The 24,483-nt window shown below is 49.6% G+C and overlaps 1 protein-coding gene across 9 annotated transcripts in view; it reads right to left on the reverse strand.

Moving 5' to 3' along the window:
• The window catches only part of PACS2 (phosphofurin acidic cluster sorting protein 2), a 75,731-nt gene that overhangs the window by 14,277 nt on the left and 36,971 nt on the right, over positions 1–24,483 (reverse strand). For 2 of the 9 annotated variants that reach the window (XM_058030082.1, XM_058030089.1), the window contains exons 6-19: positions 23,668–23,741; positions 22,843–22,923; positions 20,739–20,798; positions 19,411–19,568; positions 17,594–17,684; positions 16,787–16,864; positions 15,949–16,070; positions 15,329–15,464; positions 14,598–14,702; positions 13,067–13,173; positions 12,251–12,405; positions 9,001–9,111; positions 6,375–6,483; positions 4,560–4,592 (exon numbers count right to left, since the gene is read on the reverse strand). In XM_058030082.1, the coding sequence (XP_057886065.1) occupies positions 4,560–4,592; positions 6,375–6,483; positions 9,001–9,111; positions 12,251–12,405; positions 13,067–13,173; positions 14,598–14,702; positions 15,329–15,464; positions 15,949–16,070; positions 16,787–16,864; positions 17,594–17,684; positions 19,411–19,568; positions 20,739–20,798; positions 22,843–22,923; positions 23,668–23,741 (1,420 nt within the window). The remainder of the gene's footprint in view (positions 1–4,559; positions 4,593–6,374; positions 6,484–9,000; positions 9,112–12,250; positions 12,406–13,066; positions 13,174–14,597; positions 14,703–15,328; positions 15,465–15,948; positions 16,071–16,786; positions 16,865–17,593; positions 17,685–19,410; positions 19,569–20,738; positions 20,799–22,842; positions 22,924–23,667; positions 23,742–24,483) is intronic. The other 7 variants (XM_058030083.1, XM_058030086.1, XM_058030085.1 and 4 more) reach the window with 7 other exon arrangements.

Raw genomic sequence — 24,483 nt, forward strand, 5'->3', positions numbered from 1 at the left:
TGGCAGTCACCACAGACACACGGCCTCCAACTGCGAGGAAACGGATCTGTGCCACCACAACACACGGCGCTGGGTGTTACTGACTGGAGTCCGGGGCGCTGTGCCCGCACCGCCTCACCGTGTACCCCCTTGGAGCCGGGTGCCACGGCCGGCACATCTCCCTTGGAGCCGGGGGCCACGGCCGGCAGATCGTCCGTAGAGCCGGGTGCCACGGCCGGCAGATCTATGGGACACATCTCCCATGGAGCCATGTGCTACAGCCGGCACATCCCCTTGGAGCTGGGGGCCACGGCCGGCACATCTCCCTTGGAGCCGGGTGCCACGGCCGGCACATCTCCTGTGGGGCACATCTCCCATGGAGCCATGTGCTACAGCCGGCACATCTCCCATGGAGCAGGGTGCCACGGCCGGCACATTTCCCCTTGGAGCCGGGTGCCACGAGTCGTGGCCCTGCCGCGTTACAAGCCGGGACCTGCCATTACTGCCGCAGCACTGGCACGGCCGCGCCCTCATGGCCGCGCCCTCATGGCCGCGCCCTCATGGCCGCGCCCTCATGGCCGCGCCCTCATGGCCGCGCCCTCATGGCCTCCCTGCTGCCGGCAGCTTCCACAGGCACAGCCCCGGCACCGGACACGCAGCCATAGCAGGGCCCAGCCCAGCCAAGGGCACACCAGCCCCAGAAACAGGCGGAGACAACGCCACACACATCTGGAGAGCCCCTCTGCTCTGGGCCCCGCCAGGAAGATGAGGGTGAAGAAAGGCAATGAGGCCACAGTCAAAGCCAGCAGGAATTAGGGGGCAAAGACAAGAGGAGGAAGAGATGGACGAGGAGGAAGGCAGGCCAGAAGGGCCTGCAGAGCCATTGCTCCCTTCAGTGGCAACAGAGGTCAGGCACATCCACATGTTTGGAGGAGCTACAGCTCAGCAGAGGGAAGTGACTGCACAGGCAAGACACACATTTCTCAGTGACTGAGCACAGGAAACAGGTAGGAAGCACACAAACACAGACTTCTCATGTTTCTCTTCCTGTGCATCCCCCAGTGGTCAGAAAAATCCATCCAGCATTGCTTTCATCCAGAATTTAGCTGGGAGTAGCATAAATACTGCAGGTCTTTCTATGCTGTTTCCAGCACAGATCAGAAATGCACCAAATGCACAAAGGTTGTTAACCTGTGCGATCAGCACAGGTTGGACACTTTCCTCTAAGCCCCAAGGAAAGGATGCCATAAAACTGCAGTGAACATGACTCAGCCAGAATTCCCTCTGGTCTAAAGCAGAGCACGATTTTGCAAACAGCCTCTTGCTTTGGCTCAGCTCTGCTGATCCATCTTTAAGAAAAAGCCAGGGCCATTGTTCCCTTTGTACCTCACACCCTCAGGCACTGCAGCCTCGCTGCTCTCCTCAAGCACAGGACAAAGTGACCAAGTCCCTGATTCCGTGCTGGAAGGCAGGAAGGTCCCATCTTTGCAAACACCTCTGCAGGGCCCAGCAAACACATCTCCTACAAACAGGACGTTTCGAGCTCCAGGTTTGCAAAGGGAAAGGAGAAAACCACAGAGCTGTTGGGAGAGGCACAGAACAGAGGCTCAGCTCTCTTCTCTTTCCTTCAGCTCCCTGGGTTTGGAGGCTGGCAGAAAGTGAGCCCCACTCACCAAGAGGGAAGCACCACAGCCACCCAGTGATCTCTCAGCTACTGATGGCTTTGCTCTGAGCTCTGAACAAACCAGCCATGTCCAGTTCCAGCAGAAAACTCGTTCTTGTTCCCCTGAGAGCTCTGATTCCCACTGCAGAGAGCTCAGGGCCAATTCTGAAATACATCATTTGCTTCAGCCACCATTTATCAGGGCCCACAGCGATGCACAGGCTGCTCCTGAAGCAATGCAGCTGGATTTCAGCTCAGCCAGCCTAGTCCTGTCACACATCCTCCTGGGAACTCTGCTCTTGCACATGAGTCTCTGGAAATGCAGCTTATCAGAGCAGCTGTTCTTCTTGTGGATGAGAGAAAAGATGAGAAGACCATGCTTGCTCTTCATTTCTTCCTTCATGCTCTTCCCAATTTTTGTTCTTCAGGATCTCAAGATCCCAAAACATGAATTCAGAATCCTTTCACCTTGGTAACAGCTGCTTTGATTCTTCCTCCTATCACAGCCCTGCAACTGAAATATCTCCCAACTCTGGAAAGGTAGCTAGGGTTAACTCCACAGAGGGTTAACTCCACATGCCCAAGGCTTTTTTTTCCTTTTTTTTTTTACCCACAGGGCTTCTGAAGGCCCTGCTACCTCAGCTGCAATTTAATGCCAGATGTGGCCCAAGTTTGTGATTTTTAGCAGTAATTGATGTGACCAGGAGGGTCTCAGGCACCACCTTTATTCCAGTCAAGTCCTGAAGGAGGCAACAGAAAAGAGAGGACTTCTGTCACTGAAGGACTGTCAGGCCTCTGGGCCATTTCAGGCCAGGCACCACCACCACCACTCACCTATGCCATGAAATCTGTCCTGCCCCCTGGGCAACTCCAGCTGTCTGCTGGCTAACACTGTCCTGCTTCCACCAGGGCCAAACCAAACAAGGGACAAAGCAACACCAGGTCCTCACGACACATCACACGAGTCTCCTCTCAGCCTTCCCAAAAACCTCCTTTCCAGCATCTTCACTTTCCTGTGGTGGGCTGGACATAACCAACAGGACATCCATCATTTCTCGAGCCTTGACTCTCCTCTGCTGCACTCCTGTTGCATTTCCAGCAGCTGCCCAAGGAGTTTCCTGCAGTAACCAGCAGGTAAGATGAGCTCTGCTGAGCCAGAGGAGGGAACAGGCCCCTCTTGGCCAGCCAGATTCAGGTCCAGCAGCTGCTGCAGGGTGTGTTTGAGGAGAAGCACTCAGAGCAATGACCTGGACTGCTCAGCCACTGCCTTGCAGGGCCTCTGAGACACACAGCTGGCAGGATCAGTGTAATCTGTGCTCCCTACTGCCCAGGAGCCCTCCAATCCAAGGGAACTGGGAGCAAGAGCTGGGAAGTGCTCCCAAAAGCTTTTGGTAAACACATAACCAGGCAGGCAGTGATCCAGCCCTTGCCCTGACAAGTGAGCAATGCTTCCATTTCCAACAGCCAGGCTGCTCCCCAGGTCCATGCAAGGGCTATCCAGAAGCCACAGGGCATGAGCTGTGCTGGGCACTGAATTACAGTGGGTGACACCAGCCCAGCAATCCAGCTGCACTGGGAATTGTGAGAGCTGACTCTCAGGCCTCAGACACTGCAGGGTTTCTTTCAAGAAAGCAATGCAGAGACACATCAGTGACATGCACCTCGTGGTGAGAGGCCCACCCCATCCCCAGGGTCTCAGCTCCCCAGGTGCTGCCTGGATTGCACTGCTCCTTCAGAATTCAGCAACCAGGGCTCCTCCCAGAGCTCACAGACACAGTCAGTCACCCAGTGTAACTCAGAGGAGCTGCAATGGCACTTCATTTCCTTTGAGAACCCCCCTCCTCCCAGCCAGCCCCTGTGCTTTCAGGTAAGGTCAGCAGGTGCTGCAGAAGACCAGGACAAAGCTTTGGCACCATTGCAGTCCATCACAGGCAGTTCATGCGCCAACCTTTGCCATGACAAACAGAACAAGGGCACGGGGAGAGAGCGGGGTCAGAACAGGGACAGCTGGCAAGAGAGTTGTGAAGCAGCTCATCACATACAGCTACATCCTAGAGACTGGCTGGGCTTTCCTTGCACCACTAGGACTTGTTTAACAGAGCAAATGCCAGGATTCTGGGAGAATTCTTTTGCAATGAATTTGTAGGTAGTGCTGCTTGTTTCTACCTGGACCACTGCCTTGAAAGCTGGCCTTGGAGAAGCCATTCACCTCTGGCCTCAAGGGGGAGGGAGTTGCAGTAACTTTGTGTGCTGAGTACAAACTAAAAAATGCCCAATAATCATATGATTGATATCAGGGACCCTGCAGAGCATGGGGGGTTTGGAGGCAGCTCAGAGAGCACAGCTCCACTGCCAGCACACATCTGTCTTCTCTTTCTTAAGCTCAGAGAAGTCCCATATGTTTGGGGTGCTCTGCCAGTAAGAGACTAGTCCTCAAATTTTTGATTACAGGGAGGAGATTTGCTGGTGTGCACTCAGATACTGCACAGCTGATCCTCACCCTGAGCCACTGAGTGCCACCTACAGCACTCCAGCTCCAACAGATGGGAACTGAAAAGCCTTTTCTCAATCGTGATCCTTCTGGAGCTATGCTGTCTTCTGATGGCTAAGGGAAAAGGCAAGGAAAAAACCCACATTCTCCATGTTGTACTGCTCTAAGCTACTCTCTCACCAAATCCTTCGTTCCCACTCAGTCTACATCCTGGGAGCCCAAATGTGTGGTCCAAAGGCACAGCAGTCACTTTCAATGCTGCATTCTGCCAGCAGATGCCATGGTTTCAAATCAGTGAGCAGAATTCAACCCAAAGCACAAACTGTGCATCCCAGACCTGCAGGAGCTGTTAAACAAGGCACAAATCACCAGTTCACTGGGAAAAGAGAGAGGAGCTGGGAGAGGGAACCTAAAAGGAACTGATACCTTATGGTAAAATCAAAATGAAAGCTCTTTTTCCTTTTCAGCAAGCAACCAAAGAAAAAGATAAATGTGTTATTATACTTACAACAAAGTGATACATTTGTTTAGATAGTGCTAATGGAGACACAATTTCTGTACTGTTTTTAACAATACCCTTCCTAAATTGCTGCCAGTGACAGGGACCCCCATTCCTAAAGGAAAGCACACAGGAGACACTGCCCATGCTCCAGTGAGAGCCTCTGACTCACTCTCCTTTGCTCACAGGGCACTGACCTGAAAGCAGAAGTTATTTTAAGGCAGACACACAGAAATACTGAGAGATTGCAGGTTATGCCAGAGTCTGACTGTGAGTTTCAGCAATCTCTCTTCCCAATAACCTCCTAAATGAAAACTATGAATCTAAATGGACCAGACCAGCCTGGTAAAGCAGTCCTGCACACTGCTGGGAGGGATACAGCTCAAATACATTTCAGCTGTTTTCCAACAAAGTGCTGAATTGACCTTCTGGACACACTAGAAACTCAAAACCTTTAAATGTGTTGTAATGGCACAAATGAAGCTGTAACAGGATGGAGGGGGCAGAGGAAAGCAGTGCAGAACCCAGCACCTGAAGGGTGCAGAGGAAGAACCAGGCAGCCTCAGAAGGAATTCCCACTGCACTGGGGTGTCTGAGCTCCCTGCTGGTAACCAAAGTAAGTCTTCATACCAAAAACTAGATGCAGAACTGAAGGCAAGAGCTTCAAGTGCTCTGTAGCTCTTTAAACTTCATCCTTATTATCATGTTAACTTTAACAGAAGTCCACAAATACATGAAGAGACTAGACTAGTGTCTTTTACTTGACTAGTCAGTCTGGAAATACAGGAAAAACATGTAGAATGGGTGAAATTTCACTGAATCATTTCTGCACAGTAATGTGAGAGCAGACAGGAATTCCACAGGAGTGCAAAAGCAATATACTATGAGAATTTCCAAAAAGAAGGGGGAAAAGTGATGCTAAGCACACTTTCAATTTCTCCCAATTCTTAGGCAAAGGAGACACTAATAAGGGATGTTAATGGACCAAAAATGAAAAAGCAAACAGAAGTAATTAAAAATTAACAACATCCAAGTCTCATAGGGAGTTGCTAGTCCCTAACTGAGGAAACTCACATCAGCTGAGTTCAAATCTATCATTCTCCTCTGTCCCTTGATAACAGTGCTTCTCTACCCTTCAGTGACACTTACTCTTCCTCCTGGACCATGGCCACAGGAGGCCCTACCTACTCCTGAATCTTGTTTTAAGTCTCCAATCCTCCCTCCTACAGCCTGCTTATCCCTTAAGAGAAGCTGAAATGAAATCTGGTGAATGTCAGCCCTCCCCAGCAGGAGTCCTGGTAGCTTGCAACTGCCAATCAACAAGGATTTTGTCTCTCCTGCAAGAAGCTCTGCTATTTACACTCCAAAAAGAAAGGGGCTTAGTTCCCTAAATGCCAATGTAAAAAAGGTCAGCTCTCACAGAAGATACTCTGTGAGAGAATGCCAGGGTCCAGTCTGACACACCTAAGATCACTGTGGTGAGACATCTCTGGAACATAAGCATATAAACCCTGTCCATCCCCATCCTGCACTTCCCCAAACCTCTTACATCTTGAAAAAACAGAATCTCTGCACTTAAAGCAACCCTGCTGCTGTAGATTCCCTGAGTGGGACACACTGCTGGGTGCAGCCTCCCAAGGCCTTTGCTGTTCGGTTTTCAGACTGCTGGCACAACATGAGAAAAGCACTTTACTCTCAAGCAGCAGCTGGTGCTGGGAGCCAGCAGGATGGAAGGGCCATACCTCTTCTGTTTGTAGGTCAGCATGGCTTCAGCAATGGGCAGCTGGTGAGCACAGTTTGCCCCTGCTATGTACTGAGTTATCCGGGACACGACGTCGGGCGCATCCGAAACTGCAGAGAACACAGGAAAAGCATTCAATGACTGCTCACACAATGCCAGCCCTGGCCTCCCTCAGACCTGCCAGCCCTGGCCTCCCTCAGACCTGCCAGCCCTGGCCTCTCTCAGATCTGCCAGCCCTGTTCTCCCTCAGACCTGCCAGCCCTGGCCTCCCTCAGACCTGCCAGCCCTGGCCTCCCTCAGACCACTGCCAGCCCTGTTCTCCCTCAGACCTGCCAGCCTTGGCCTCCCTCAGACCTGCCAGCCCTGTTCTCCCTCAGACCTGCCAGCCTTGGCCTCCCTCAGACCTGCCAGCCTTGGCCTCCCTCAGACCTGCCAGCCCTGTTCTCCCTCAGATCTGCCAGCCCTGTTCTCCCTCAGATCTGCCAGCCCTGTTCTCCCTCAGACCTGCCAGCCCTGTTCTCCCTCAGACCTGCCAGCCCTGTTCTCCCTCAGATCTGCCAGCCCTGTTCTCCCTCAGACCTGCCAGCCCTGGCCTCCCTCAGACCTGCCAGCCCTGGCCTCCCTCAGACCACTGCCAGCCCTGGCCTCCCTCAGACCACTGCCAGCCCTGGCCTCCCTCAGATCTGCCAGCCCTGGCCTCCCTCAAACCTGCCAGCCCTGGCCTCCCTCAGACCACTGCCAGCCCTGTTCTCCCTCAGACCTGCCAGCCCTGTTCTCCCTCAGACCACTGCCAGCCCTGGCCTCCCTCAGACCATGCCATCCCTGGCCTCCCTCAGACCTGCCAGCCCTGTTCTCCACCTGCTGGTGGTGCCCACCAGCTCTATACCTAGCACAAGAAGCTCTGCCTACCCCAGAGCACAGTAAAGCTGAACGCGTACTCAGCATTTCTGACCAAATCTGGGGTCTTTTAGATTTGTTATAAGCTTTTCTTTGTCCCTGCCCAGAGTCAGCTTTAGATATTTCATGCCTTGGCTGCAGGTGTCTGCTGGACAAAGTGCCTGGCCATGTCTCCCAGGTGAGCTGCTCTTACACCAGCACTGAGTTACCCGAGTTTCTGATGAACTCATGGCCCTGCTCAGTTGGCTAAAAAGACTGAGGGGCACACAGGGGTAGGAAGAGCACAAAGATCCTGTGATTTTGTGAGACTGTGGTTCATTCAAGTTGACACAAAGACATTTGCTAAATGCCTTCCATACTTCTTTGGTTTCTACCAAAGAGCCTCAACTGTGAGATCCCAGGAACACAAGTGACCTTCAACAGGCACTTCCATACTTTAAAATGGGCATTTTAACCCAGACTCTTTGTATTTGAACAGTGAACTGGTAAGAGTTATGGTTCTCTGCCAAATCTACTTGTGCCATTATGGAGTTCCTGTGCAGCTGCCACCACACAGACAAAAATGCAGAATGTACAAAGTCTGCACTATACAAAAATGAGGTGGACTTTTCCTTATAGCATACAATCAACCAAGGAACAGATATGGCTCTTTCTGGGTTTCTACAGGCAATGAAGTATTCCTAATTCAGACACAAAAATCAAGTCTGTATTGACATTTTTCTGCATTTTCAAGTGCACCAAGTAATTAAACGAAACCAGTTCCATACACCAGTTCTTCCCTGAATTCAGGATTAAGGGAAAGTGTAGCTTGGAAAGCATACTAGGAGATTTTTAGTCCAGCCTCCTGCTCCAAACAGGGCTGACTTCTGCTGGAAACAGCTCTCAACAATTACCCCTGAAGAGGTCTCTCTCCTCCTCTCATGGCTAGAGGACTTCCAGGAACATTCTGGGAGTCTCAGGAACTCTGCAATTCCAACAGGGAGAACCACATTGCAACACTCGTGGTGCTACACAAACTTCAGAGCTTTTTCCTTCTAATGAAATTTCTGTGTGGGCAATGCTGCCACAACAGCATCAAATCTCAAGCCTTCACATAGCCCTTAATGTGGCAAATCCTCCTTTCTCCTGTTCCTTTCCATTCTTGAAGAAAAGGAGGGAGAAACTGTAAGCATTCATATTTTAAACAAATTAGTACTTTGACTGAAGTAAGGTTTTAATCTGGCCTAGAACAAACTCAGATCAGAACAGGAACTTGTTGGTCTGACCTAGGGCAGCTCCCACTTGTTACCACACTGGTGAAGAACAAAATTCTTCTTTAATGAGAATGTTTTCAAGTCTGCTGGCAGGATCTTTCTCACACACAACTAACAGAAGTTAATCTTCCCAGAGCTTCCAGTTTTCCAAAGGTTTTAGGCTGCACAGTTCCTGACGGAAAGCAATGTACTGAACTTAGGAGCAAGACCTCCACATCAAAGAACAAAGCTGAGAGCTAGGTAACAACAGCATGACTCACAGGCAGCTAGTTAATGCCTCTGGGAGCCAATAACTGATTGCAAACCACCATGGGCAAGACTTAGAAAGGTCAGCATCTGAAATGGGAATGTGGTGGAGTGAGGAGAAAAGAGGAACAAAACCACTTGTCTGCTTCCTCTTGTATTTACTTGACCTCTGCTAAAAGTACTCACTCGAGCTTTTCATCCCACACAGGCCAGACAGACACAGAGTCTTACCAGTGGTCTGTGCTTCAAGTTTGTTGAACAGATCTCTCCAGGCCAGATCTTGGAAGAAGTTGTTGTATCTATAATCTACAGACCCCAGATACTTGGCCACTGGATGGGAGCCTAAGAAAGAAAGGAAAACATCACAGCTGTGCTCTCCAGCACTGGGTTTGTTTTGTAAGGAATTAAACCCCAACATCAAAACCACACTGGACACCTCAGAAATAAATTTCTTCAATTATAACCAAGTCATTTAGTCCAGCTTATCTCTACAAGAGCATGCAAATAGACTTCCCAGTGCAGACTGCTTCAACACACTGCTATCTTTCACTTGAACCTTCCCCCTAACAAATTAAATTTTAAAAGGCCAAAGGAAACAGGACTGGGAAACTGCTGAGGAAATAAATGATTTGGAAGGCACAAAGGTTCTACAGCTCTCCATGTCTCTCAGTTTTGCAAGCAGCTCTCCCCAACAGCCCTTCCTGCCCACAGGCTGCACCACAGCTGTTCTGCAACACTGAGAAGAGGCAATTGCCCCCAGGCAGGAAAAGCAACCCAGGGAGGCTTGTTTAATCTGTGGAGAAGGGCTAAAAGCTCAATAAATAGGCTGCAATTTGAGGCAGAAAGCAGAGCCCCAGCATCACAGGACCCAGTGAACACTGGCAGGTGCAGCAGGTCCCTGCTCACTCTGGCTGAGCCTCATAGCCCAGCTCCTCCATAAGCATGGAAAGATCTCCTGCAGAAGCTTTGTGTGTCCAGCCTCCAGCCCTGCATGGAGATCTGAGTGCACACTGACACTGAGCAGGACAGGGAAGGTGTTCAAGTGACAACCTCTGCCCTGGGAGGGTTCATTATGTTAAGCCACCTTCCTTTAAGGCCATCTATGTCCCCAAAACAAACAACACCCCCTAGCCACTACCTCCACAGTCTCTGAACACAGGAGAAAAGGTGTGCCAGGATCACCCTGCCCAACCAACCTGGAAATCAGGCTCAGCACCAGCCCTGAACATTTACACTCAGCCATGAAGCAGCCTCAGAACTCCTCTTAATCACATTATTTTCCTCCTTCCTGCACACCAAATTTGCCCATCAAGCCTCACTTCCAGACAGCTGAGTGAACTGGAAACCTGAGAAATCCCTTCAAGATGACCCCAGTTGCTGAACTGCTCTCACCATGCTCCAGGAAAGCTCTGGTGGAAAAAAAAAAAGACCCAAACAATAAACACACTGTCTCGGGGCTCCAAGCCTCCAAGCTGATTTCCAGCCTTCAAGGAGAGGTGAAAGCAGGAGGTGCCTCTGAGCTGCCTCAGGCTCAGGAGAGGCTGGGACCCCACATTTCCCCTGCAGGGAGTTTTGAGCAGGGCACACAGCACAGCTCTGCACCCTGGGCTGGAGAAGCTTTCCCACACTCTGCACATGGAAACAAGTAATCAAAGCAAGGCTCCCAAGAAGTCCTACCCATGGGAGCTATCTAAAATGTTCAAATACCCCAAACAGCAAAAAAAACCCCTCAACATTCGATTTTCCCCTTTTCAGCTAGGATACAGTGTTTTAGACAGCAGAGGAGTCTTACAGCCATGCAATCAGTGGCATGGAGCAGGACTGAATCTCCCAGTTCATATGTTTACAGACACTGAGCATTTCTGATTGCTAATAAACCACTGAGGGCTGACTCTTCTGTCACTGGAGAGTGTAGCTGTGGACTCAGAAGGTAAACCCATCCATGGAGAAACCCTAGTTCACCACCAACCCCATTTCAAAGGTATTGCAAGCAGCAGAGAGGCTTTTCCTTTAAGACATTCATGGCATGGTCACCATTCTGTCTTTGGTGCTTTTTCAATTGTCAGAAATGAGAGGTGGCTCCTCAATCACTTTAATGAACTGCCAGAGAGCTGGCCAGAAATAAGCACTTGATCCAATCAGGAAATACTGCAGACTTCTGTGGAAAAGATCCTGTTAAAGAAGTTACTATATTTAAAGTAGAATCTAAAAAGAATCCACAGTTCTGAAGCATTTCATTATCAAAGTGTCTGGTTCATTTTTTTTGTTTTTTGATTACAAAACAAAGTTTTAAGATTAAAAAACCAACCTAAATCCAAACACTAGTTAAATCTTGTGTTTCACTTTCAAAGAGAGTATTTTCAGATCATTAAAAACTGCAGGACAGAAAACTCTTATTCTGAGGCCAGGAGACAGTCAGCAAGTGAGCAGCAAAGTCTCAGACACAGATTCTCATTCAAAGCACATTTAACCTTGCAGAAATTAATATTTTTTTGTTTTTCCTCCCTAAAGGGCTCTCTCTTCTCTTCCTGCCAACCACTTTGGAAACGAAATGCCTTTTTTTACAGAAGGATTCCGTTCTTTCTTTTCCTCTGCCTTTTTTATTTAACTTTTGCAAATGCCACCAATGAATGGACAGCCTAACTCCAGTGTTTACGGTGCTGAGAAGCAGCTTCTGATTCCTATAGGAACTTCCATCAGCTGCCCCCAAACCCAGAAAACTGGAAAACACTGGCAAAAAGGGCTTTTCAAGTGTTCTTGCATCACTTACATGCTCTGTCCACACAAGCCAAGCCCCGGAGCACACCAGCAGTGCCCAGATGTCCCTGCCCACTGCACCAGTGACTCCCCTGCTTCCCAGGCCTTGCCACCACCACATTCCTGACTGCACCAGGCCCCTGGTGCTGCTATCAGGGCGTTCCACCTCCCTCAGCACAAGCAATCCAAGCTGGGGAATGTTCCACCCAGGCAGGCTTGATGAGCTGCTGAAAGGGCAGAGGTAAAGTGAGGGAAAAACCTGAGCAGACCAGCACGAAAAGTAAAGGTCAAGAGATGCATGTAATTTGAATAATTCAAATTCTCAGCAGTTTCAGAGCCTTTTAAAAAATTTCAACCCCTCTTCTTAATAGTTTCTGAGTCAAGCCCAGGGAGGCCAGAACAGTTATTGTTTTGGGAAACGTGGTGCCCACTGAATTTAACATTTCAGCCAGGGAGAAGGGTTTCCAGAACAATTCTGTGCATAAGAGTCTCCCTGTATGGGGAGGAAGTACTTAACCCCTTGCTTCAAACAAAAGCAGACTTTGGATCAGGAACTTAGAGATGGAATTCACTCCCACAAGAGCAGCAACATCAGCACCACACAATCATGTAATAATTTGCCTCATTTAACCCATAGCCAAAGCTCCAGAAAGGCTTCTCCTGAGGGAACACAGCAGATTTCACCCATTCCCCTCCCTGTGAGGAAACACCATTCCTTATTTACCTAGAGGGATGATCAGAAATTTCATGTAGCCCAGCCAGTCGGGGGTTTTGTGAGACAGCTGCTCTACAAAGAGCCTCAACACAGCACTGAGGTAATTCTGGGCTCCTGCCACTGCAATTTTAATTGGGTTTGGAGGCTGTGAATTGCAGTTACAGCTAGACAGAAAAAGAGGAAACGTATTTGTAATTGTGCCTTCAACCACATATTTCAGAACAAGCAGCAAAAAAAAGACAAACCAAAAAAACTGGTTAATAACAATTATAGCAGAAGAGAGTTTGTTCAATACACAAGGCAATATTGCAATGATTCTCAGCAGCTTAAAACATTATTCATAAAATACAACATTCTTCAGTAATTTCTTAATTGGTCTCCCTGCTCCTTCTTTTGCACATTTTGATATTCTAAAGGGCTGGGCTCAACTATATAGGTTAGGATGTACCTAACTAACTGCTGGGTCAGAGAACACACTCAGGTACCCACAGCCTCCAGCAGGTAAGCAGGGAGTGCCTTCAGGAACTGAGGAATTATTCTGGCAATTGGAAGGGAGACCAAGAACTATTTAAAACCCTTTTATTTGTTTTGCATGCACTGCACCCCCAAGGCAGCCCCCAAGGCACAGTCTCTGATAATCACTGCTGCTGGGGGCTTGCATGTCCCACACGAGGCAGAACAGCAGAGGTGGTGAGTGCTGAAGAGCCACAGAATGCAATTCTGACTTCAGGAGGGCAGACTGGAAAGGTTTCATGCAGTAGTTGAGAAATGAACTCGCTGAGTCCTGGGGCACAGGAGCTGAGAGGCTTTTAGGTGAGAACTTACTATCTCTGTATCCTGGAGACAATTGTGCTGAAAGCTGCCTGAATATCAGCAGAGGAACATGTGCAGACCACTGGCAAGGTGTGCTTTTGCAAGACATCTGAAAGGTACTGAGGAGAGAACAGAACATTTTGAGTCCTTTTTTTCAGTACAGTTTGTCACAAGAAGAAAATGTGCCCCCCTCAACCTCCTGAGTATTCTCACACCCACTCCTGGGCACTCTCCCTGTGTCTGAAGGTGATGTGGCTGTTTCACAAATGCCTCCTCCCTGCACAGCAGCCAAAGGAAAGTTCTCCTAGAAAAATGGAAGCATCTTCTTGACAGACACAACACCATGTCCCAGAGATGCAGCACAGTTTTTACAGCCACAGAGGGCAGGGCCAGCAGAGCATTCACTGAGCAGACAGCCCTGGGAAAGAGCAGACACTGCTTACCTGCCTGCTTCTGGCAGTGCAGCTGCAGCTCTCTGATTTCCATTTTAAAGAAATGCAGTGCTCTGCCCACCCTTAAACGCTGAAGAAAGGGAAGGGGGCTACCACACCCATGCTCCTTGTGAGGAGTTGTTTCCCCTCCATGCAGCTGATGGGGGCACCACACACCTCAGGTACACATGAACATTAATTATAGCACTCAGTAATTATCTCACACTTTCAATTTCTGCATGACTAATCTATACACTCCAGTCCATATCCCTCATGCCCTCTGATACTGCAGGCACAAGCTGCCAGAACCCCTGGAAGGTGATCTACAGTATCTTCTGTCCATCTCTAGTAGGCATTTCTGTGTCTTCCAAGAACAGAGACAGTGGAACCAGCAGCTCAGATGGTATTTTTGCTCTCTCACACATTGAGACCCTAGTTCTTTCAGAAACAGAAAGCCAAAGCAGACAATGCAACTCCACAAGCCTGGCACAAGTTCCCCAGGCAAGGGCCACCCAGCACGTGTACATTGGTCCTCTTCCATACGTATTTCACTGCTTTCTCAGAATAAGGCTCCAAAAGGAGGAAAATTTGCTCCAAATTTGTAAAAATTCCCAAATTTGTTGTCAGCAAAAGGAAGTATTGGTCAGAGTTCTCCTTAAAACAACCATCACTCAGCAAGGATAGGGTGATTCCTGCAGTCAGCAGTCACAGGCACGTGTACATGGCTACAGAGCTGATCCAAAACATTTTCTCCTGTTCACCACCTGTGCTCAGAAATCTCAGCCTAAACCACCACAAGGTCAGACCTTCCTTTGTCCCAGCCTACCACAGTTTAGGGGGCTTCTGAGTGCAAGGGTTTAGCCACACTCCCAGTGCTGCTAACCACAAGGAATGGCATTGTTTGGGGAAGAAAACACCTCTGTGGAAAGGCTCAGGTGGCAAAGCTTTATAAGATCCCAGCATCTCCTGGCCAGATGAAATCCAGGCTGTGGGCACTGAGCACTCTGCAGGCAGCAGACCCTGCTTGGTCAGTGCAGAGCTCAAGGCCTGTCCATTCCTGAGGAAGAACAGTGCAGGAGAACTGTGCTCCAGGTGATGCCTCCTGCCCTTACCTGGCCTTGCCAGTCAGATGTATTGACAAGGATAATGTTTTCTGGCAGCTGGTCATCAGAAACCAGGATGTGATTCAGCTGATCATACACTGTTTTCCTGGGGATCTGGAAATAAAGACATAGAGAAGGAACAGTAAGAGGTGTCAGCTTTGGCCACCAAGCCTGCAGCTCCAGCTCTTGCCATTGATGTGCATGCTGGCCAGTCACCCCTCAGCAAAGGCACACTGGACACTCTGCAGCTTCCCCAGTGTTAGCCACCATGGATTTGTTGGCCACTACTCCTTCTGCTACGCACTTTTACTTACATCACTTTATACCAACCAACTAACAGCAGCCCAGGAATTTAACATTCATAAAAGCCAGGAACAATCTCCTTCAAGGAGGGAAATAAGTGAGTCCCACAGCTAACAAAAGCACAGCACATATGCTGTGCACAAGACAGTCCCTAGCAATCTGCCTTATTTCAAAGGAGTAATTCCTCAACACACCCCTATTCATTTCTCATTCTAACAATCTGCTCCAGTGCTCTGAGTTTATGGCTGGCTGACAAAGCTCCAAGCTGGCAAACCCCAGCGGACTGCATGGAAGAGAACATTTTAGCCAAGACAAATTCCCTCCTTCCTGCAGCTGCGGGGCCCAGTTCCTTCCCAGCAGGGACAGAGCCCCAACCAGAAGGACAAGGAGAGAGAGGAGGAGCAGGGAGTGGCTGGAGGGCAGCCGAGCCAGCCGACCTGTAGGTGGTGCCGGGTGTCCGGGGAGCGCTCGTTGTCCAGGCTGTTGGCTCTCTCGTTCTGCGGCCGCACCGGCTGCCTCTCCTTCAGCGACGTGCTCCTGCCCCGCCGGCCCGTCTGCTTCCCCTCAGACCTGCTGGGAGACTCACACTGCCAGGGCAGGCACGCTTCTGAGCGAGACACGGCCCCCAGAGCCCCGCCGCCCGTCTGGCAGCCCCAGTGATGCCAGCACAAGCACTGGGGAGGGAATTCTGCACGGAGATCTGAGCTAGCTTCAGCCCGGCTGCTTCTGCTTCTGACAGCACAGCTCACAGCTCAGCACATTGCCAGGAGTCCCAGGATGACTTCCACAGCCTGTGCTAACACCCACACCCCCTCTCTGCTACTGCTGCACCAGCATCATAAGATCCAGCCAGGCAAACTGCAGTCACACGCCCAAAGCAGCACAGAATACCTCTGGGCAATCATTTACCAAGTGCTCTAGACCCATTGCTCAAGGGCCCAAACACAGGAGGATGTCCTTGCAGCTTACTGCCTTGAGGCCACCCTGACCAAGTCCTAGCACACTGTCCATGACACCCCTGAGCAGCCTGCAGCAGGCACAGCCCTGTCCTCTGTACCTGGTGGATGGGATGATGAGGGACTCTGTCTTTGTGATCTTCCCACTGGGTGGGAGCTTCTCCACAAACACATCTGGAGTGGGGAGCTCAGCCTCCTGGACCTCAGCTTGCTGGTTAGACTCCTGCCAAAACACAGGGAACAGAATTAGCAGGAACAAACCCTCTGTCTCACCTTGAGAGTTTAGCTCTGGCTGGGGCACATTGAGCCTGCCTCTTCCAGACATCCTCCTCACTGCCAAAGGGGGGAACCAGGAGTGGCTGTCTGGGGCTACCTGTTCCCAGCTCTGCCTCACAAGGCAGCTGGAGGGAGGAAAGGTGTTCAGAGATGCTGTTTGGAACAGGCACTCTCACAGCTCAAAGCCAGGGACATGCCTCCTCATGCAATGCAGATGAATTCATCTTACCCAAATGAACTAGCTAAGACAGAAAGAGATGAGAGAAATGTTACACACCCCACGTTCCCAGCACAGCAACTTGAGCTTTGAGATTTCTACCCCAGGACCAGCTTGATTTCTGCCCCATCAGCTTAAAGTAATACTTCTGTCTGATCAAATGGAACAGCCTTGAGCATCCTTTATGTGCTCAGTGGCAAACTTTGGGCTAGCTGTTTGAACAAAAGTCAAAGAGAGCATTTCACCTGCAAAAGGCTGAAAGACAAGAAGCTCCAAACTAAGGCCAGGAGGAGAACTCAGTGCCATCTTCACTGCAGCTGATTTTACCCATGGAAGTTGTGTTGCATGTGCAGCTATACAGACAGACAGATGCACCCCACAGAATGCAGCCCACAGCTGACACCAAACTGACAGGAGGAAGGTCAAAAAGTGCATTTTCAACTTACATAAGGGACAGTGTCAGAAACACTGTCGCCTGCATGTTTGGTTCCAAGACTCTTTGTCTTTTCAGGCACTTCTACCTGCTTGAGAGAAGAAAAGTCCTCAGGAGGTTTAGCATCAGCACAGTTTCCAGCCATGCTCTCTGGGTCAGGCTGTTCAGAAGAGAGGCTTCTCCATTTAAACATCAACAGCTCTGCAGCATGGCCAGCAGTGCTCCCTGCTCACACATCACTGTGGGATGTGGCAAAGCTGATGCACAACACACAGGAGAGGCAATAAAATGCTCTGGGGTGGGACTGACACCTTATGCCCATTCAGGAGGGAATGGAAAAGCAGCTGAGCTGCCCCTGACCATTCACTGTCAGCCACCAGGAAAGATACCCCAACATCAGCAAAGAAAAGCTTCCTCCACAGAGTGCTAGGAAGTCCCTAAAACTCCCAGGCAACATCTCCCATCCTGGCAGTCATTTCAGGCACATGGGAAACTGAAGCTATTTACACCATCAGCAAGTATTCAATACATAACATGAAGATGCACCCTCGACTTAATACCATATTTGCATTAAAACAAAACAAAACCAACAACAACAACAAAAAAAAACCAACCCAAAAAACAAACAAACCGCAACAAAAAAAACCCAAACTGGCCAAAAAATCTCCAGTCCCCAAGAAGTCCAAATGAGATTTCTTAGCAGAAAATTTGTATCTCTGCATCCAAATCTTTGGGAAGTTGGGGGTGTCAGAGAGGGTGTTTCAATTTACACATGCAATTGGAGAGAGTGCAGGGAGGTAACACTTGAAATGTGACTTACAGGACTTGGTGGCTCTCTCTGGCTCCTGATGCTGTGGATGCTCCCAATTTCTGTCTGAGAGCTGGAGTGTGACAGTCCTTCAAAGTAAGGTCTAAATAAGAAAAGTAAAACCCATTTCTTATTACCAAAAACTGACAGGGCAAGTCCACCACACTCAGAGCAAAGCAGCACAACAGTTCCCAGAGGATCTCACTGCTCCCCAGTGGTTCCAGTAAAACAGGCTACTTTTGAAAGGAGAGGAGGGTGTCCAGGACAGTAAGAGAAGCCAGAAAAGTCTAGGCATTCCTGAATTTAGCTTCTGACTGACATACAGCAAGCAGAATTAAAGCTTCCCCCACACCCCAACACTCTGCTCCTGGCTAAGTGATTCTTGGGCTAATATACATTTTGTTTCCAGCTTGCATCTGGATTTGGCTGCCAGCCCTAGGCTCCAATTACACATTTGCTCAGTAAGATAAGGTACCACACACAATCAGATTATGCTTCCACTCCAAAGGCAGCTCATCACATCAGGCTACAAGACTCAATTACAACGTAAGGAACTGATTTTTTGTTGTTGTGGGGAAAAGCTGCCTCAAAGGCATCAACATTTATCACATCCTCTTCAAGATATGAACACCAGAACTGGACCTAGGAAACTACAGAGTGTCTCCCCAGGACCACACACAGTAAGTTCTTACTCCAGCAATCACATAGCCCAGCACAGTTTGCTCCTCAGCTCCAGGGAACAGGACATGAGCTCTCGGTGTGCAGAGTGGAACATTTTGGTTTGTTGCAAAGCAGCTGCTTACCACAACACATCTATTTTCAAATCCCTTCATGGTAGGGCCAACCAGCTGGCTGGAATCTTGGGTTAAGCACCAAACACCTGCACATGCCAGCAGCCCCACCATTTCCATTGCTGCCCCAGTCTATCCTTGGCATCTCCTGGCTCACTGACAGGGAACAGCTCTCTCCAGACCCAGAATCTGTTCTCAGCCCAATGAGGTTATTCAACATTAATGAGGCCATAATGACACCTGGTAATTAGCAGATTTAGCAGATGCTGTGCTGACCAGCTGCAGTGGTCAGTGCCATAAGTCTGTGTTTCAGAGCCATCACACACTGAGGGCCTGAGCCTGCAACCACACCCCAGCCAGAAGCAGGAGTCAGCTCAGTCTCACGTTTTCAGCCTTTATTGAGCAGAGTGTGACACAGCTGTGTTAGCTCAGAGCTCTGCATCTGCTTGAGACCCTGAGCCAGCAACTCCCAGCTCAGCCCCACAGTGCTGGGACTGACCCACAGGAGCTCTTTAAGAGCAGGCTGGAGCACATCCACATGTGCTGCAGTCAATGCCTTTGGGCCCTGAGGAATCCACTTGTTTCCTGCAGCTCTGCTTCCTTAATCCCTGCAAAGACACTCTTTCCACACAGGGTGTTATTACAGGAAAGGTCTTTCCAGAAAGACAGTGTGCCTTGTTCATCCCTGCCTCTACTCCTGCCTTAGCACACATTTCCTCCCTGGTTCTTCATCCCTGCCTCTACTCCTGCTTTGGCACACATTTCCTCCCTGGTTCTACCTTCCCTGTGCTCAGGTGGCAGGGCAGCAGAACTTCTGCAAAGGGAACAAGGAAGAGCTGGGACTGAAGGGAAGTCAGACCCTCCCACACCTCTAGATCACAAGCTGTCACTCTCATTCTAACACCACCATGTCAGGAGGGGGAAAGAAACCACAGAAGAGTGGGAATAAAACTGTGGCTGACAAAGCTACAAGCCCCAGCAGACTGGATGGGTTTGCCAGCCATCTCTCTGGCCCAGCAGAAGCTGCCTCACACTTACTTTAGCTTTGGCTTTGGAGTGCTCAGGACACTGTCATCATCCTCCATTTCTGGCCCGCTGTCACTGGGGTTCTCTATATCCAGCGTGTCATACAGAAGGTCCAAATCCTCCTCCACCTCTGGAACGTGCTCTGCTGGGTCCTGCTCCGAATCCAGAACCTACACAGGACAAAAAGAGGCATCACCAGCTCTGCTAGGAGCCAGACTGATCCCACACCAGCCCTGCAGGACACCAGTCCTGGCAGTAAGATTCTATTCCTGGTGCTAGGATACTATATCCCAGGAACACTAAGTACATGAGAAATGCTTGTCTTGGATCAAGCCTGTCAATGCCTGGTTAAGCAGGAGTTACATGTTGGAGCATGCCATTGGTTATGTCCAATAAACAAAGCTTTAAAGCTCCAAAGGAATCTCAGTCCTCCTAGAATCAGCACAAAACTCCAGTATCCCCAGCAGCGTAGCCTGTATTGGTTTTCACTGAGAAAGCTGCCCTGACTCCTCCTGATTTGATACCCAGAAATGTCCACAGGAGGCGCCTGAAACCTGGAGGAGGATCGGCTGCCAGCGGCGAGGCAGGAGCACCAACACCTCCCACCCAACTCGCTTCACACACAGCCCGCAGCAAGCAGGGGCAGCGCCCTGACCAGAGCTTGCTTTTGGAGCGGCAGCTGCAGAAAAAGCAGCAGCAGCTGCCTGGGCTCCAAGGCTGCTGACTCTGCCGAGCTGGGCTGGCAAGACCAGCAAAGCTGCTTGGAAGAGCAAGGCAGCACCAGGAGTTCCTCCCTCTTTCCCACAAGCCACAGAATCAGCCCCACAGCCAAAGGAGATGCTGACTGGTTTTGTGTTGGATACTTATGGCTACACAGGTTTCTGGACCTGTTTCATCCTCTCCTGCTCGGACCAAGCAGCTGACTCTTGTGGATTGAGCTCCCCATCCAAGTTTTTCATGTCTTGCCTGGCTGTTCTAGTAAGATGATCAAACAGGCTGGGCTTTAACCTCACAAGCAATACACACCATTTGGACTGCTTGCCTTTGAACGGGTCACAGATAATTTCAAAGCAATCTGCAAAACTAATGGGTATGCACACAGCTGCCAAAATCTGCTTTTGATAAAAGTGCATCTACAAAACGCTTGTTGACATTTAGAAATTGGCCCTCAAGCCTCCCTGCAAGGCTAGGGTGTAAGGAAAGGTCACATCCACTGTGGACTTGAAAACAAAATGAAGGGAACAGAAGGAAACAGGGGAGTGTTCCTGAAGACTAAAGCAAGATGCACCAAGCAGAGGGCAGCACACAAGGCAGGGAGGTTTACAGAAGGAATTACTCACCTCATCAGACACTTTAAACCTCTTCAGCAATGCCACAACCTTCTGTTTGAAGTTTTGTTGCTGCAAGTTAAAGACACTTTTACATAAGTAAAGCATTAAGTGAGCTGTTTTCTCCCAGCCTGCAAGAAGCCAGACACATCCGACACTGGTGCTACCCTGCTGTTTAAAATCAAACAACATCTGGCACCACCTCTCTGCTGTCCTTACACTGAAATCAGCTTCTCCACACCCATGATAACTTCATTACCACCAATGGTAAGTCCCACTCCAACGAGCACTGCAAATCTGAAAGATGGCACTCCACTTTTGGCTGGACACACAATGGATAACAATTTTTATCTGCCAGATCACCTCCCTGTGCCTTTTTGATATATTCCTGGAAAACACCTGAAAGTCAACTTCTCTGATTCTTAACAAGGGTGAGCCAACATAGAGAACTACCCACTGACCCCAAGAACAAATGTGATTTTTACCACCAAAGCATGAGGGGTTTTTTTTGCAGGAGTTTGCATGGCAGGTTCATTTATTTCACTAGCAGCACTGGTGAAAAGCTGTGGCACTTATCCTCAGCACTTGCCCCATCACACAAATGTTCCTTGAGTGGCACTCCCAGATCCTGGGCACAGCAGGAACCAAGGCCAGAACAACACAAGGCACACTGCTGCCCTCCCTTTGTGCTTGCTCACCCACAGGGGCTCCCCTTTTGCAGATCAAAGAGCTGAGGTTTGCCCAGCCCTTCTCTGCCTGTCACTGACAAACCTGATGGGCACATCCTCCAGAAGGGCCCAGGTCTCAGTGCTGGTACAGAGCATCTGAGGTGGCATCCTTGGGTCAGGAGGAAAGGGAGAAGGAAATGGCTGGAACCTGAACATTCTGAGGTGAAGAAAGTTGCTCATTTGCTGACTCTCCTGAGGTCCTGCCAGTCCAACTGCCTACTCCCAACTCTGGCCTCAGACACTTCACACAGACTGCACCCTTTATCTCTGAGCTCCTACCCTGCAGCTGAAGCTTAGGTGAAATAAATCCAGGACACTGTCCCTAGACAGCCCTGTTTCCACCCCCAGTGCATCCCTGAGGCTGAGATGCTCTCACAAGAGTGACAGTTCTGCTCTGGCTCAAGCAAACCCACCCATGACAACACCTGGGGGCAGTTCAGCAGCCCACAGAGGGGACACTCAGCATGCAGCAGCCAGGGGGACATGGCCAGAGCTGTTTGCTGGCCTGAATGGTTTTACAGAGAGCAGATCTGGTTTGGAGCTGGGCTGATGGTAACTTAACTGGCATCACCAAACCCAGTTTTGCACCAGCTGGACCTCCAGCATCAGTTCAGAGGTCAGGGCTGGAAGGGCTTTCCTCTTATGGGTTCCTTGCTCAATACCAGGTGGTGGATTTTGTCCTGACTGGTCACTGTTCAAAACAATATGGACACCAAGGGTATGAACTAGCACACTCCTGGTCTCACAGGAAGGGTCTTTATAGTGACAGATTCAGGTCAAAACAGGGTTTATTTCAGACCTCATCAAAATGTGGATTTCAGAAACAGCCTCAGACCATGGTGTGGTGAAGCTCAAGTCCCTGCTGCACACAAGTGCAGCTTTGCAGGCACACCCATGCTTGTGGGGGAGGGTGGACAGCCACATGCATCTTTCTAAAGCTTCTATATATACCATATCCAGCTACTTCTCTTGTCTCAGCACCACATGCACCACCTGAAGTTTATCCATCAAGCTCCAACCCCTGACTAAGCCACTCCATTCTGAGAACTTCTCACCGGCCTCTCCCATGCAGAGCATTCCTTCACTTAGAGCCACTTTCAGGACTTACATGAGCATGGATCCTGCACTGCCTCCTTCATGGGGATGGAATTTCATACACTTGCATGATTTTTGGAGCTCCTTCACCTTGCAGCCAAGGGCCACTCAACACATGCACACACCTTGGACGGTCCCACTGCCTGAACTGGCTGCTTTCTCTAGCTGTTCACATGCTGTGACCATGCCCCCAAGCTCCATGCTGGGCCAGCATGCCTGGTGTCCCACAAGCCACATGCACTGCACATCCTGGCCAAAGGCCATCAGTGTTAGTAAAACTGATTTCCACCGACCCTGGTTATGGACGTCGTTCTTACTATCGATCTCCGCTGCTTCTTGGGCTTCCCCATCTCGTACTCATCATCATCCAAATCCTGAACAGAAAGAGGAGTCCCGTGTTACCTTTGTCTTTCTGAGACACATGAGCATGCCAAAGTGTTCTTTCTATGCAGATGAACCTGCTGCTGTGTCTTCCAGGCAGCCAGCATTTGCCTTAATTGCAGTTATGATGGTAGAGGGAAAAGGAAGTGAGACAGGTCTGCAGGGACAGGAATAAAAGCTTGGAGAAGCAACACAGCCCTAGCTCTACATTCAAGGAACAAGGACAGTCACAGCCCCACATCTTGGTGGGTCCCTCTCTCAGTCCCCTCTGATAGGTGATGCCAGAGTCTGAAGGCAAGTAAGACCCAAACTCAAAAGCATCTCACATCCAGTCAGGGATTCTCCATAAGGACCTATTGCGAAAAAGGTATTAAAGACTAAAGGCTGCCTCAGACCCCACTGGCCCTTTAATTACAGCTGGAGATCCACGTTGGCTCTTTGAATCCAATGAGCACTATAGAAGCAATTAAATGACTCCCTGACCATTAAGCAGAGAAGCACAAGGATGCCAATGTTTTTCCAGGGAGCTCAAGTCCAAACACGTGAACAGATAAATCACAGCATGGTAGAAGAAATGGGTTACTGTGCAGGCCCTCTCCAGTGCAGCTGAACACTTGGTAACAGTCTCACACTGGCGTGGTTTAGATCCAGAAATAGGCTTTTAGTTTCAAGCAGGAGCTGGGAGTGCACATGCTCCACTGAGCCCTCTCAGGGAGAAGCCATGCCCTGAACAGTACCTGGCCCTGCACGGCATCATCACTGGCCTCCTGCTCAGAAGAGAAGCTCTCGTACTCTTCCTCGGAATAGTTGTCTGAAAGGGAAGGAAAGAGGGGAAAGATCCTGTGAAACTCCTTCAAGGTCTCATCTCAGGAGCAGAAAAGGCCAGCTGAAGGCACAAATCAAGAAAGGAGGCACACAAGGAGAAGATAAATTAGCAGGCATCTATCCCTGCTAGAACCAGTGAGATGGGAATTGTCTGGAGGAAAGGAATGAGGAGAAACACACCCAGTAAGAAGGAAGGACCAGGACACAGAGAAGGCTCCTCCTCCTCTTAATAAGAGGAGGAAACTTCCTCCCATTGGAAAGTACCAACCACCTGGTAGACAGCAGCAAGTAAAGAGGTTTCTCCACAAGGGAAATTCTTTTTCCCCCTAACCTGTGCATAACTGACTTAAAGGGGCAAGTGAAACATGACAAAACCTTTATGGAAATGGCCCTTCAGGTGAGCTGCCTGGCCCTAGGCAGCAACACACAAACACCACATGTGCACTACCTTCAGCAGGTCACTCTTCCAGCAGTGAGCAGAGGGCTGGTACCACATAAAAACATCACCACAGGCCTGAACCCAGTGACTTCCCTATACAGTGCACCACATCATGGATTTACACTCATTAAGCCAGGCCATCACTCCCAGCAAAACGTGCTGCAGGCTTGCAGGTCTCATCTAAAGTTAATGAAATTTATTGTAGAAAAATTTTCCTTCTTTTCAAAGGAAAAAGAAGATGGAAGAGTAGCTTAAATGTGAATCTCCTGAACACAACACTGATAGCCAG

This window comes from Melospiza georgiana, chromosome 9 (genome assembly GCF_028018845.1).
Source record: "Melospiza georgiana isolate bMelGeo1 chromosome 9, bMelGeo1.pri, whole genome shotgun sequence".
Lineage (NCBI taxonomy): Eukaryota > Metazoa > Chordata > Aves > Passeriformes > Passerellidae > Melospiza > Melospiza georgiana.